This window comes from Malus sylvestris, chromosome 13 (genome assembly GCF_916048215.2).
Source record: "Malus sylvestris chromosome 13, drMalSylv7.2, whole genome shotgun sequence".
Taxonomy (NCBI): Eukaryota; Viridiplantae; Streptophyta; class Magnoliopsida; order Rosales; family Rosaceae; genus Malus; species Malus sylvestris.
The window spans coordinates 22,108,850-22,123,250 of NC_062272.1; the positions used below are offsets into that span (position 1 = coordinate 22,108,850).

At 37.4% G+C, this 14,401-nt stretch overlaps 1 protein-coding gene across 1 annotated transcript; it reads left to right on the plus strand.

Moving 5' to 3' along the window:
- Window positions 1-9,635: 9,635 nt before the first annotated feature.
- LOC126595365 (uncharacterized) lies at window positions 9,636-10,952 on the plus strand. Its single transcript, XM_050261685.1, has one exon. The coding sequence runs from the start codon at window positions 9,636-9,638 to the stop codon at window positions 10,950-10,952; it is 1,317 nt and encodes a 438-aa protein (XP_050117642.1).
- Window positions 10,953-14,401: the final 3,449 nt, after the last annotated feature.

Consider the following 14,401-nt stretch of genomic DNA (forward strand, 5'->3'; position numbering starts at 1 on the left):
TCTCCCCCATCTCCACAACCATAGCCTCCTTGAACTCCTTGACCTGCTGCTGCCATAAATCAATTGCAACATGGGATAGGATGTTGGGGCTTAAAAAAACTTCACTGCTTTGGAGTTGTTTATCTCACAAAGAAGAATGTAATGCAGCGAAATTGATAGGCAAGAGAAAGAAAGAACACTCAATGTATTACACAAGATTTTTATTCACTCACAAACTTAGTACAAGAGGAAACACTCAAACACTCTTAAAAGCTTTGTTGCTTCTTTTCACTTCTCACTACTTGGCTCTCTTGGTTGTTGCAAATGGTGTGGATGCCTTCTCCTTTAATAGGCATGGATGGAACCTTGGAGAAGTATGGAAACATCATGCTAGATATATCTAGACAATTCCACTACCTTCCTATGCTAGAATTATCTACACTTATCTTGTATGTTGGTGGAATCCTCACCATTCTTCTAGACTCTTCCAACAACTTGAACTTTGCTAGAATTCTCTAACATGTGCATGGATCTTTCTTTGTGCATGGGCTAGATCCATTATCTTTGGGCCAAGACAAGATTACAATTCAACATCCCCCCTTAATTTTGTCTTGTGACGCCGATTGTGTTCCTCAATCTGACAAAGTCTTCTTGCATGAGTGGTTTGGTGAATATGTCGGCGACTTGGTCTTGTGACTTCACGTATTCCACTTGCACATCCTTTCTTGCAATACACTCTCTTATGTAATGATACCGGGTATCTATGTGTTTGCTCCTGTCATAAAATACTGGATTCTTTGCTAGAGCTATTGCAGACTTATTGTCGACATAGATCTCTGTTGACTCTTCTTGTGGCATGCTTAATTCTTTCAGCAAGTTTCTTAGCCAGATTGCATGACAGACACATGAGGTAGCAGCTACGTATTCAGCTTCGCAGGTAGAGAGGGTGACAATCGGTTGCTTCTTCGACATCCATGTGAATGCAGTGTCTCCCATGAAGAACACAAATCCAGTAGTGCTTTTTCTATCTTCGGAATCTCCTGCCCAATCACTATCGCTATACCCAACAAGTTTGTAGTTATCAAAACTTGAATAGAACAAGCCAAAGTTAACAGTACCTTTAAGGTATCGAAGAATTCTTTTAGCGGTCTTCAAGTGTGTAGTTGTGGGATTCTCCATGCAGCGACTGACTAATCCGACGGCATAGAGAATGTCTGGTCTTGTGTATGTCAAGTAGCACAAGCTTCCAACTAAACTCTTGAAAAATGTTGGATCTACACTTTCTCTTTCATCATGCTTGGTTAGTTTAACTCCGCACTCCACTGGTGTGCTTATGGGCTTGCAGTATTCCATTTTGAACTTTTTCAGTATCTCCTTTGTGTAGCTTTCTTGGGAGATGAAAATGCCTTCTTTGTTCTGCTTGACTTCAATGCCTAGGTAGTATGCCATCAACCCGATGTCGGTCATCTCGAATTCTTTGGTCATCACTCTCTTGAACTCTTCATACATGCTTGGATTACTTCCGATGAAGATTAGATCATCCACATATAAGCACACAATCAGAATATCTTCATCTTTGACTTTGACGTAGAAAGCATGTTGATGAGGGCACTTGATGAAGTTGTTTTCTTGGAAGTACTTGTCGATGCGACTATTCCATGCTTGTGGCGCTTGTTTTAACCCATAAAGGGCTTTCTTCAGCTTCAGAACTTTGTCTTCATGACCTTTGATTTCATAGCCTGACGGTTGCTGAATGTAGACTTCTTCTTCAAAGACTCCATTTAGGAAAGCGGACTTCACATCCATTTGTTGAATCTTCCATTTATTTTGAGCTGCCAAAGAAATTAGTAATCGTATAGTTTCCAACCGAGCAACGGGTGCAAATACCTCATCATAGTTGATTCCGGCTCTTTAACTATAGCTCTTCGCCACTAATCTCGCCTTGTATCTTTCGACCTCTCCGTTGGCATTCTTCTTTGTCTTGTACACCCACTTGACTCCGATGGCTTTGTGTCCTTTTGGAAGAATAACGATTTCACATGTATCGTTCTTCTGGATTGCTTCAATTTCTTCATCCATTGCTTTCCTCCACTTAGTATCTTGCACTGCTTCTTGGACGTCAACTGGTTCACAATCAGCAAAGAGATAGAAAAGTGTAGGATTATCGAGTCTTTCAGCTACCTCATAGAGATCTCGTAGACTTCTTGTACATGGTACTTCTCTTTCATTTAGACTCCCACTTGATGATGCTGATGCTGGTGAATTACTATGATTGGTTGATGTTGGTGAAGCAGGTGGAGTAGTTGATTCTTGTTGAACCTCTCTTGCTTGCTCCATCATCCCTTGTTCATTATCTTCTTCAAACTGAGAAAAGAAGTGAAGATCACTTGCATGAGAGCCAAAATCCTATTTTCCTTCTTCATCGAACGTCACGTCTCGACTGATCACCATCTTCCCATTGTTTGGATTATACAGTTTATAACCTTTTGAATTTGAGTCATAGCTGATAAAGATGAACTTTTCACTTTTATCGTCGAGTTTGGTTCTCCTTTCGTCTGGTACATGTACATGGTCTATGCTTCCAAAAACTCTTAGATGAGAGATACCTAGCTTTCTTCCACTTCATGCTTCTTGCGGAGTCTTTCCCCACACACTTCTTGTTGGAGACCGATTTGATAGGTATACAACACATGTTACAGCTTCTGCCCATAGCTCCTTAGGCAATCTCTTACTTTTGAGCATGCTTCGAGCCATGTCGAGGATGGTTCGATTTTTTCTTTCCGCCACACCATTTGTTGAGGGGATCTTGGAACTGTCAAAGGTCGACGAATTCCATTGGCTTCACAAAATTCTTGAAATTCCTTCGAAGTGAATTCTCCTCCTCGATCAGATCTCATGGCTTTGATCTTGCAACCACTTTCTTTTTCTACAGCGGCTTTGAACTTCTTGAATGCTCCAAATACCTCTGATTTCTGCTTTAAGAAATATACCTAGGTTTTCCTTGAAAAATCATCAATGAAGAGAAGGAAATAATTATTTTTACCCAAAGAACTTGGTTTTATTGGACCGCACACATCGGTATGAATGAGCTCGAGTGGCTTCTGGGCTCTTGTGGTTGACTCCTTTGGAAAGCATTTCTTGAACTGTTTCCCATGTAAATATCCTTCGCAAGCTTGATCAGGGCGACTGATGCATGGTAAGCCTCTCACCATCTCCTTCTTAGACAATAACTCTAGTCCTCCAAAGTTAAGATGCCCAAAAGAAACGTTACCACTCACCGATTCATTGAGCTCTACGAACATGCTTATTCTTCCGCACATGTGGTTGCTGGCGCTGGTGTTAAGGTACCATGTATAGTCTTGGTCTCCATCATTGTTCTGGCATGCTAGTAGCACAACGCCATTATCTTCTTTCTCTTCTTTCACATAATTAACCTTCTCATCAAGCCTGTTGCTTGGAGCTCTACATTCCCAAGCATAATGCCCAAACTTTTGACAATTGTAGCATTGAACTTGAGATTTTTCATACCTCAAGTTTGAGCGCCCTCTTCCACGACCTTTTGTTGAGCTTCCTCCTCTTTCGTAGTTGTTATGATTGTTGAAGTTCCAACCACATCCACGTCCATGTCCACGTCCGCGACCTCGACCACGACTTCTTTCATATTGGCTTCTCTTGTTGTCCAAACTTTCTTCTTTCTTCTTTGGCTGGACATACGTCTTGAGGAGCTGCTTATCATTCCCTTGCCTCTACTTATGTTTCTCTTCTATGCCTGTAGCGAACCCATTAATTGCTCTATACTAATTTCTTCCAAGTTTTTAGTTTCTTCAATCGTCACGACAATGTGCTCGAACTTGGGGTCCAACGAGCGTAGTATCTTCTCCATAATTCTAACATCTTCTAACTTTTCTCTGTTTCTTTTTAATTGATTGGAAACGGCTAGGACTCTTGAGAAATAATCAGAGATTGATTCAGACCCTTTCATTTGTAGAGATTTGAACTCACCTCTTAATACTTGAAGACAAACCTTTTTCACTTGTTCGGTTCCTTTGTAAGAGATTTGAAGCTTCTCCCATGCTTGCTTGGCAGAGGTTGCATTTGAGACCTTCTCAAAGCCATTGTCATCTAATGCTTGGCAGATGAGGTAAAGAGCCTTCTTGTCTCTCTTTCTTGAATCTTTCAAACTTTCCTTCTGGGGTTGGGACAGAGTAGCTTCATCTTCTGGCTCAGTGTAGCCTTTCTCCACAACTTCCCATACATCGTGTGCTCCCAAAAGGGCCTTCTTTTTGATACTCAAATTATCAAAATTGTTGTTGTCGAGCACTGGAACTTGGAAGGCTGCCATACCACTTTGTTGGGGCTTAAAAAAACTTCACTGCTTTGGAGTTGTTTATCTCACAAAGAAGAATGTAATGCAGCGGAATTGATAGGCAAGAGAAAGAAAGAACACTCAATGTATTACACAAGATTTTTATTCACTCACAAACTTAGTACAAGAGGAAACACTCAAACATCTTAGAAGCTTTGTTGCTTCTTCTCACTTCTCACTACTTGGCTCTCTTGGTTGTTGCAAATGGTGTGGATGCCTTCTCCTTTTATAGGCATGGATGGAACCTTGGAGAAGCATGGAAACATCATGCTAGATATATCTAGACAATTCCACTACCTTCCTATGCTAGAATTATCTACACTAATCTTGTATGTTGGTGGAATCCTCACCATTCTTCTAGACTCTTCCACCAACTTGAACTTTGCTAGAATTCTGTGCATGGATCTTTCTTTGTGCATGGGCTAGATCCATTATCTTTGGGCCAAGACAAGATTACAATTCAACATAGGATTCTGTTTTCATTGAATATTAGCTTCATTCCTCCAAAAAGTTGAATTATCACCAATAACGTTCTAAGTGTGCAGATTGGCTAAAATTAAGGAAATGAAAGTAATAAGGCTCTTTTATAATCAATTTCTTAACAAAACTTAGGGATAATTAACATGAAAATATGATAAATAATACACCTATCAAATACCCCCAAACTAAGCTTTTGCTAGTCATCGAGCAAAACAAGATAAAAATAACAATGAAACAATAGACCTTCCATAAATTAGACTTAGTGTAATATAAAAACGGTCACCAAACTTAAGAGAATTAAACACTTTTCTCAAGTGTATTGAGTGAAACAACCAATATCAATACAACCTACTCAACCTGAATAGGTATATGCAAACCCAAGCTTCCACTTCAAATCCTCCACCATGAATATCACTCAAAAAGAAATCACACATTAAAAGGCAAAGTGTTTCACTCAAATCATGATAAACAACATAAAACCCCATAAGCTTGCTCTTCACATCGTCTCTCCACTAATGTAAATCAATGCAACACCAAAGATCAAAGGTCTTTACAAGGGTTGTAACGATAGGCTAGGGTATGGGCAAAAAAAAAAAAGATAGGGAAAAACTAAAGCTTAAGAAATACCAAGATATCTTCATAATATAATTCGGTTGACTCTCTTTTGAACTTGGATCTTCTATTATTGGCATCCAGGACTCATGTTGTAAGGATGGAACAATTTCGAACTCTTCTTTTCTAAATCTTTTGATTTTTTTTCCTTTCTCTCTTTTTATTTTTTTGTTTTTTTGGATTCTTTTCTTTCTATTATTTTTTTTTTCCAAAGAAGAATAAAATAAAAATAATACTACACATGATACCTTGATACATGCCACTTCTTTATTGTAGAGCCCAACCTTTTTATCTTCATTGATGTCCCCTTGGATCCCTTAAGCTATGGGTATGGCTAATATAGGTTAAATGGGTAGGGATAAATGTGGGTGACGAAAGAAAAGGCTAAGTGTTTGACTTCAGAAGGGTAACTGGGGATAATATAACATAAAAAGGTTGGTTAGAAAGGCTCAAATGATCCAAACATGGCCAAAATCATCTCCCTAATGTTGCATGACTTAGGATTTAGCCTCGAGAGATATTGAAGCAAGTTCTAGTAAATGATAATGCTAGCATGAAACTCACAAGAAAGAATGTGCAAGAGGCTCAAAATCTCACAAAGGTTCAATAAGCTTTCACTTAAAATCCACATATAATTCTCCAGGTTAAAAGCTAATCATACTAATATTGGTTCTTTGTATAAAATAAACTTGAGAATGATCATGTAAGAATCTGATTAACCATATAAAACAATTGAAATTTCACATAAAATGAACCAATTCAAATAAGTTTGTGACCTAGAAGAAAGCAAGTATTATCATTGACTTATGGAAGATCTAACTAAAAGAAAATGACTCATGAAAAAAAAAGAAAATCTTTTTGGATTTTTGACATTTTTTTGTTTTTATGGATCTTTATTATGACATTAAATTTTAAATAAATGACACATTAAAAATTAAAAACACAAACAAAGACCCAAGACCTAAAAAGTATGGAAACGACCAAATCAAATTAACTAACTTTCAGCAAAATCAACTAGCACACTATCATCGGTCAATGCTTTGAAAACCATACATTTTTCGATATTTTTTTTCCAGCTTTCAATGCTTATAAAACTTAAATCCAATCCCTACTGCCAAACTTAAATTAAACATTGTCCTCAATGTTTAGAACAACGAAAATATAACAAATAACACATTTAAAGAAGGGGTGTGAAAACTTCCCGGGATTTTTCATTGGAGCATGAATGAACAATGTTGAAGCGTGATACGAATCGCCATATAACGAACTCCCCCAAACTTGAATCTTGGATAGCCCATGTTCCTACAACAAGAAATAAATTTAAAACATACTCCAAAAAAACAATAACGAAAAACTACGCAAACAAATAAAAAATTTAGAAAGCTTGAGTTGCCTTCCAAGAAGCGCTTCTTTATAGTCTTAAGCTAGACTATGCCAGGATTAAGTGGAGGATGGTGGATCATTGAAATGAGGAAACACTCCATGAGTCTTCTTCTTCGTCCATTTCTTCCACCTTGTAGCTTTGAAATTTGGTGTCGATACAAGGCAATGAGACACTACATATTTTTGCTTCTTCTTTAATTTCAACGCTTGACACTTCTTTCTCTTCTTCATATTCTTCCGTTGTCTCTTCCACCATATCTTGGCCATCGGAAGGGAAGTGCATTGAGCATGCACAACTTCAATTTTTGGTTCAATTCCAAACTCTCTTCCATATTTTGAGCAGTGGACTTCAAAATGATATTTGAATTCATGTAGAATTAATGAATCTAGAATTGTAGAATCAATGGATTCAAAGATGCAACAATCAAAATTTTTTGGTGGACATGGATTTTCTTCAAACACTTTAAAATTCAACACCCTGTCAACAATTTGAATTTCTTCAGAAAGTGATTTCTCGTTGGTAGTAATTTGACTCGGATCATGCAGAGGGTCTTCCAACATTGAATTCTCTTTCTTTTCTTCATCTTTCTTTAGTTCAATCAGTTGGTTGTCAATCTCTACATTTCTTTTCACTATGATAGTCGCATTGACCTCTTCATGTTGCACACTTTGCTCACTTGGATTAGCTTCAGGTTCACTTGGACATATTTCTTGGTCTCTTTCACTCAATATCGCAGCAATTTGATCAACTTGCTTCTCCAAATTTGCTATTGCTTGAGCGTTTACTTGCTCCCCTTGTTGGAGAATTTGATGTCCTTGAGTGAGAATTTGCAAAAGTTGAGTTGTTTGCTGATACTGCATATTAGCTTGAACCATCAATGCAAAAGCTTCTTCCCATGGTTTCTTGGGTTCCACAGGTGTGGCTACTTGTATAAAGTCCAACTAAGAATGAGAAGGCCAATGTTTCGTTGGAACTTGATGATGCCAAGCCATCGGGCATTCGCCTACAAAAAAGAAAATTGAAAATAGTGAAGTACAAAAGAAAACTGGTTGACGGAAAAGATAAATTAAACCAAAGAACTATATTCTTAATAATTCACGGAGTACTACACAAACAGAAGACTCCAATTAAGTAAAGGACTTCAATTATGAATTGAATAGGAAAATAAAGAAGACTACCGATTTAATTTAATTTTTAAATATAAAACAGAAAATAAAAATAGAAAACAATAACTACAAAAATAAAAATAGAGAATGAAAAACAAAATTAAGTAAAACACAATTAACAGGCTGAATTGGGATTAAGGGGCAATCCCCGACAACGGTGCCAAAAACTTGATGTATATTTAAACTAACCTAAATAATAGAATAATTTAAACCAAATTAAACTCACAAGCGCACGAATCAATTGTAGTAATATATGCAAATACGAGGTCGATCCCACATGGATTGCATTAACACCAATTTAACCGATTAATCACGTTAGACTTAATTAAACAAACAAATGATAGATTGAATCGAATAATTGATTAAGACTATAATTAACAAGAAAACGAGAAGACAATTAATTAAGATAAACACACGACACAAGATGAAATTGAGAAACAATAGAAGTCTAAGGTTATGAATCCACCAACAACAATCCTATTTACTTTTTCTAGACCCAACTACAATCCAATTACCATGTCAATGTTAAAGAGATGGCGGTGATACTCGATTATGCCCAAACTCATAGAGCACTCATATGATATTCATAAGAATACATAACTTGTATTGGTAATTAGTAATAGAGCCACCACTGAGTTTCTTTGCCAAAAAAATTAACAAAAAATTAAATTTTAATTATAAAAAAAAATCAAGCTTTTTGTACCACCACCTGAGTTTTTTTACAACAAAAATTAACAAAAACTTAAAAAGATATAAAAAATTAACAGAAAATTATCACTTCAAAAGATATCAAAAAACCAGCCCCTCCTTTGAAGACGAAAGATGCAAACGAAATATAACAATATAAATATAAATTAAATATAACTAAAAAAAATACAAATGAAACCAACAATAATCAACAAATAAAAACCCTAAACATTCAGATTTTTCAGATGAAACCCAATTTCCACACAATAAATTCAAAATCCCATCAGAGAAAATCAAATGCTAAATCCAAAACCTGCATTATCAGAAAGAAAAAAAAAGGTAAAAAAAATCTCTAAAAAGAAAAACCCCAGAAAAGTAAAAAGAACTTGAATACTTGAGAATGAGTTGAGCTGATGAGCCGGTGGCGGTGGCAGTCGACGTCGCATGAGTCGATTGCCTAAGAAGCTCTCCACATTTTGTGAACTCAAGGCTTGTTATGACCCTCATTAGCTTAATCATAGTTATGTTGGAATTAAATAGAATTCAGTTTTGTTCAAGTGGTTAAGAAGGAAGAAACCAATAGAAAAGTGTATGTCTAGTCTCATAAGACAAGTGTATACTTTAGATCTTTGTTTGTGAATCAAGGGCTGAGATTGCTCTAGATTAGCTTGTAAGGAAATATCCTATGAGTTGATATTTAATGAAATATCTGTGGTTACTTCACAGATAAGAAACCTTTCACATTCCCCTGATTTTGCTCTCTGTTTCTTTACTCCTGTCTGCCTCCCAAATACACCATCCGGGAACCAATTAACTCACCGGAATTCATCATGGCCTCAGAGCTTAGGTTCTAATCAAATTCAGGACTGGGCGTTTTGTGTGTGCTTCGTATCTTTGAAAAGGAAAGGGGGAAAAACATACCCAGATCATGAAAATCTCATATGTTCTTACAAAGCCTCACATGGTTACTTCGGGCAGTGGGGGAGATTTGAGGGCTCCTATTTTCAATGGGATCAACTACGATTTTTGGTCCATCAAGATGAAGACCATATTCAAATCACATGATCTCTGGAATTTGGTGGACAAGGGTTACGAAACTGCAGAAACTGAAGATGATTCTAGCGATGAAGATCAACAGTCTGTGAGGAAGATAGCAATGAAAGTTAATGAAACCAGAGATGCAAAAGCTCTTGGTATCATTCAAGGGGCAGTGTCTGATGAGATTTTTCCTCGAATCTCAAACTTTGAAACCTCCAAGACTGCATGGGATGTTCTTCAACAAGAATTTCGTGGTGATAAAAAGGTTAGGTCTGTCAAACTACAATGTTTAAAAAGAGATTTTGAGTACACTAGGATGAATGATGGTGAAGCTCTATCTGTTTATTTAACAAGATTGACTGATATTTTGAATCAAATGAAAACTCTTGGTGAAGAACTGACAAACCAAAGATTAGTACAAAAGATACTTATTAGCTTGCCTAAATCCTATGATTCCATCGCATCTATTATAGAAGAAACTAAGGACCTTGACTCCATTGAGGTTCAGGAGGTGATTGGTACATTGAAAGGCTATGAGCAGAGGTTAAATATGCACTCTGAAAACTTAGCTGAAAAGGCTTTTACTAGCCTAAGTGTGACTGAGAGAGATAGCAGTTACAGGGCTCAGGGGAGCAACTCAAATCAAAAGAAATTATGGAAAGGAAAAGGGAAGAAATGGGACAACAACCATACTTCACAATCAAAATCAGAATCTAGCAGTGAATCTACCAAAACCAAGTGTAAAATCTGTGACAAATTACACTATGGTGTTTGCTGGTTCAAGGGAAAACCCAAATGCACCAAGTGTGACAGATTTGGCCATCTAGCAAAAGATTGTAATCCAAGAAGGAACCAAGCTGTCAACTATGCACATAGAGCAGAAGAAGAGGAAGTATATGTCTTTTATGCTTGTAGTGTTGTAAAAACTGAAAACAAGAGAGGAATCTGGTATATTGACAGTGGATGCAGTAATCACATGACTGCATATGAATCCTTGTTAATCAACATTGACAGAAGCTTCAATTGCAGAGTTAAAATGGGGAATGGACAACTAGTGGAAGCTACTGGAAAAGGAACTCTTGTTCTAGAGACAAAGGGTGGAAGAAGATTCATCAAGGATGTAATACTTGTACCAGGTCTTGATGAGAATCTCCTTAGTGTGGGACAGATGATTGCTCATGGTTACTTCTTACTTTTTGGAGACAATATGGTGGAGATCTTTGATGACAGAAGCCTCTAAAACTTGGTAACTCAAGTTGGCATGACAGAAAACAAAAGCTTTCCACTTATGCTAGATTACAATGATTCAATTGCTTTAAAAGCAAGTGTTGCAGAAAATTCTTGGTTATGGCATAAGAGGTTTGGACATCTCAACTTTCACAGTTTAAAGAGATTGGAGAAACTACAAATGGTGACTGGTCTTCCTGAGTTACAAGAGACTAAAGAACCGTGTGAAGGTTGCATATTGGGGAAGCATCACAGGGACTCTTTTGAAACTGGAAGTGCATGGAGAGCAAGTCAACCTCTAGAACTCATACACACAGATGTGTGTGGTCCAATGAAGACACCTACACTCAGTGGGAACACATATTTTCTGCTATTCATTGATGACTACACCAGGATGGTTTGGGTATATCTTATGAGAAACAAGAGTGAAGTCTTTTCAATCTTCAAGAAATTCAAAATGATGGTTGAACTTCAGAGTGGTCTCAAGATCAAAAGACTAAGAAGCGATAGAGGTGGTGAATTCACTTCACTTGAGTTCCAAGAATTCTGTGAAGGAGCAGGATTACAGAAGCAATTGACAGTGGCCTACACACCACAGCAGAATGGTGTGGCTGAGAGGAAGAACAGGACCGTGGTTGAAATGACCAAGTCAATGCTCCATGATAAGAAAATGCCACTTTCTTTTTGGGGTGAAGCTGTCAATACATCTGTGTATCTCCTAAACAGGTGTCCAACTAAAGCACTTGAGAAGAAAACACCGTTTGAGGCATTTAGTGGCAGAAAACCAAGTGTGAAGCACTTGAAGATGTTCGGATCAATCTGCTATGCACAAATACCATCTCAATTAAGACACAAGCTTGAGATCAATAGTGTCAAGTGTGTCCTTGTAGGTTATGGAAGTTGTGAAAAGGGCTATAGGCTCTACAATATTGAGTCACATAAAGTGATCCTCTCAAGGGATGTGGTGTTCAAGGAGAATGAAGCATGGAATTGGGAAACCAATAACATAGACACTATCTCATTTCCACTAGCAATGGAAGAAGCACAAGCGGAAGTGCAAAATGTGAATGAACCTGTTATACAAGATGGGAGTCAAACTGACTTTTCAACTCCAACACAAGGATCTCAGTCCTCTACTTCAAATGCAGAAGGACAAGAATTTCAGGATTCCTCCCCTGAAATAACTCCATTGAGAATGAGGAGTTTAAATGAGATCTATGCAGTGTGTAACTATTGTGTTGTTGAACCAGAGAGTTTTGAAGAAGCTAAGAAAGATCAATCCTGGCAGAAAGCAATGAGTTAAGAAATTGCCATGATTGAGAAAAACTCTACTTGGAAATTGGTAAATAGACCGAGTGATAAACCTCTGATAGGTGTGAAATGGATCTACAAGACCAAACTGAATTTGGATGGATCAATACTGAAGAACAAAGCAAGATTAGTTGCCAAAGGCTACTCACAACAACCTGGGGTAGATTTCAATGAAACCTTTGCCCCAGTGGCAAGGTTAGATACCATTAGAATCTTGATTGCTCTTGCTGCCCAAAAAGGATGGAAACTTCACCAGTTAGATGTTAAATCAGCTTTTCTAAATGGCATTCTGGAGGAAGAAGTGTATGTGGATCAACCACAAGGATTTGAAGTGCCAAATAAAGAGGAGAAGGTTTATAAGTTAAACAAAGCATTGTATGGACTTAAACAAGCCCCCAGGGCTTGGTACAGTGAGATAGACTCCTATTTCAGCAAGAGTGGATTTAACAAAAGTCCTAGTGAAGCTACATTATATACAAAAACTGGTGAGAACTCTGAGATGCTTATTGTGTCTATATATGTTGATGATGTGGTCTTTACTGGAAATTGTGAAGAAATGATTGAAGAATTCAGAAGGGACATGATGAGACAATATGAGATGTCGGATCTTGGGCTGTTGCATCACTTCTTGGGAATTGGAGTAATACAAGAAACTACTGGGATTTTCATACATCAACAGAAGTATGCACAATCATTGCTTGAAAGATTCAATCTGAAAGGATGCAAATCTGTGGCAACACCATTGATCACGAATGAGAAACTTTGTAAAGTGGATGGTTCTGAATCTGCTGATGAATGCTTATACCGAAGAATGGTTGGAAGTCTGCTTTATTTGACTGCTACAGGACCTGACATTATGTATGCAGCCAGTCTCTTATCAAGGTTCATGCATAATCCCACAAGAATTCACATGGGAACTGCTAAAAGAGTACTAAGGTATATCTCAGGGACCTTGGACTATGGAATCAATTATGAAAAGGGAGAAAAAGCAATTCTGGTAGGCTTCTGTGACAGCGATTGGGGTGGCAGTGAAGATGACATGAGAAGTACCTCAGGATATGCATTTACATTTGGTTCTGGGATATTTTCTTGGGCCTCTGTCAAGCAACAAAGTGTTGCATTGTCTACGGCTGAAGCAGAGTATGTGAGTGCTGCAATGGCTACCTCCCAAGCTATATGGTTGAGGTTTGTGTTAAAGGATTTTGGTGAAATGCAAGTGGATGCTTCACCACTTATGTGTGACAACACATCAGCAATAGCTATGACCAAGAATCCTATTTTTCATCAGAAAACCAAGCATATCAAAAGGAAGTTTCACTTCATAAGGGAAGCCTTACAGGAGAATACCATTGAATTGATGTACTGCAAGTCCCAGGATCAAATGGCCGACATCTTTACCAAAGCTCTACCAAGGGAAAGATTTGTCTATCTCAGAGGAATGCTTGGGATCAAAACCAGAATTCATTTAAAGGGGAGTGTTGGAATTAAATAGAATTCAGTTTTGTTCAAGTGGTTAAGAAGGAAGAAACCAATAGAAAAGTGTATGTCTAGTCTCATAAGACAAGTGTATACTTTAGATCTTTGTTTGTGAATCAAGGGCTGAGATTGCTCTAGATTAGCTTGTAAGGAAATATCCTATGAGTTGATATTTAATGAAATATCTGTGGTTACTTCACAGATAAGAAACCTTTCACATTCCCCTGATTTTGCTCTCTGTTTCTTTACTCCTGTCTGCCTCCCAAATACACCATCTGGGAACCAATTAACTCACCGGAATTCATCAAGTTAGTCATTAAATTAGTTAGTTAACTGGGACTATTATAAGTAATTAATCGAGTATTTATCAAATATAGTCAAATATTAACTTCTAATTTAAAAAAATGTCAGTATTTATAAAAACTTTCAAATATATCTAAAATATCACTTAAATAAACGAAGATTGTTTTGGTGGCAATGAAAAATGAAGGCTAGGGTTTCCTTAGTTGTCTTGGGGAGGCTTTGGGGCGCCATCCTCCTTTCTTCGGTTAATTGTATAGGATTTGTGGCTAATTTGGTGAGTTTTGTCTGGATCTGGTGGTTTGCTAATCTAGTTGTGATAATTGGAAGGGTTTCAAATGGTTTTCATAGGGTTAAGTATAATGTTGATGTTAA

Coding starts and splice junctions, on each gene's coding strand:
- LOC126595365 (XM_050261685.1), top strand. CDS start 9,636: ATGGTTACTTCGGGCAGTGGGGGAGATTTGAGGGCTCCTATTTTCAAT.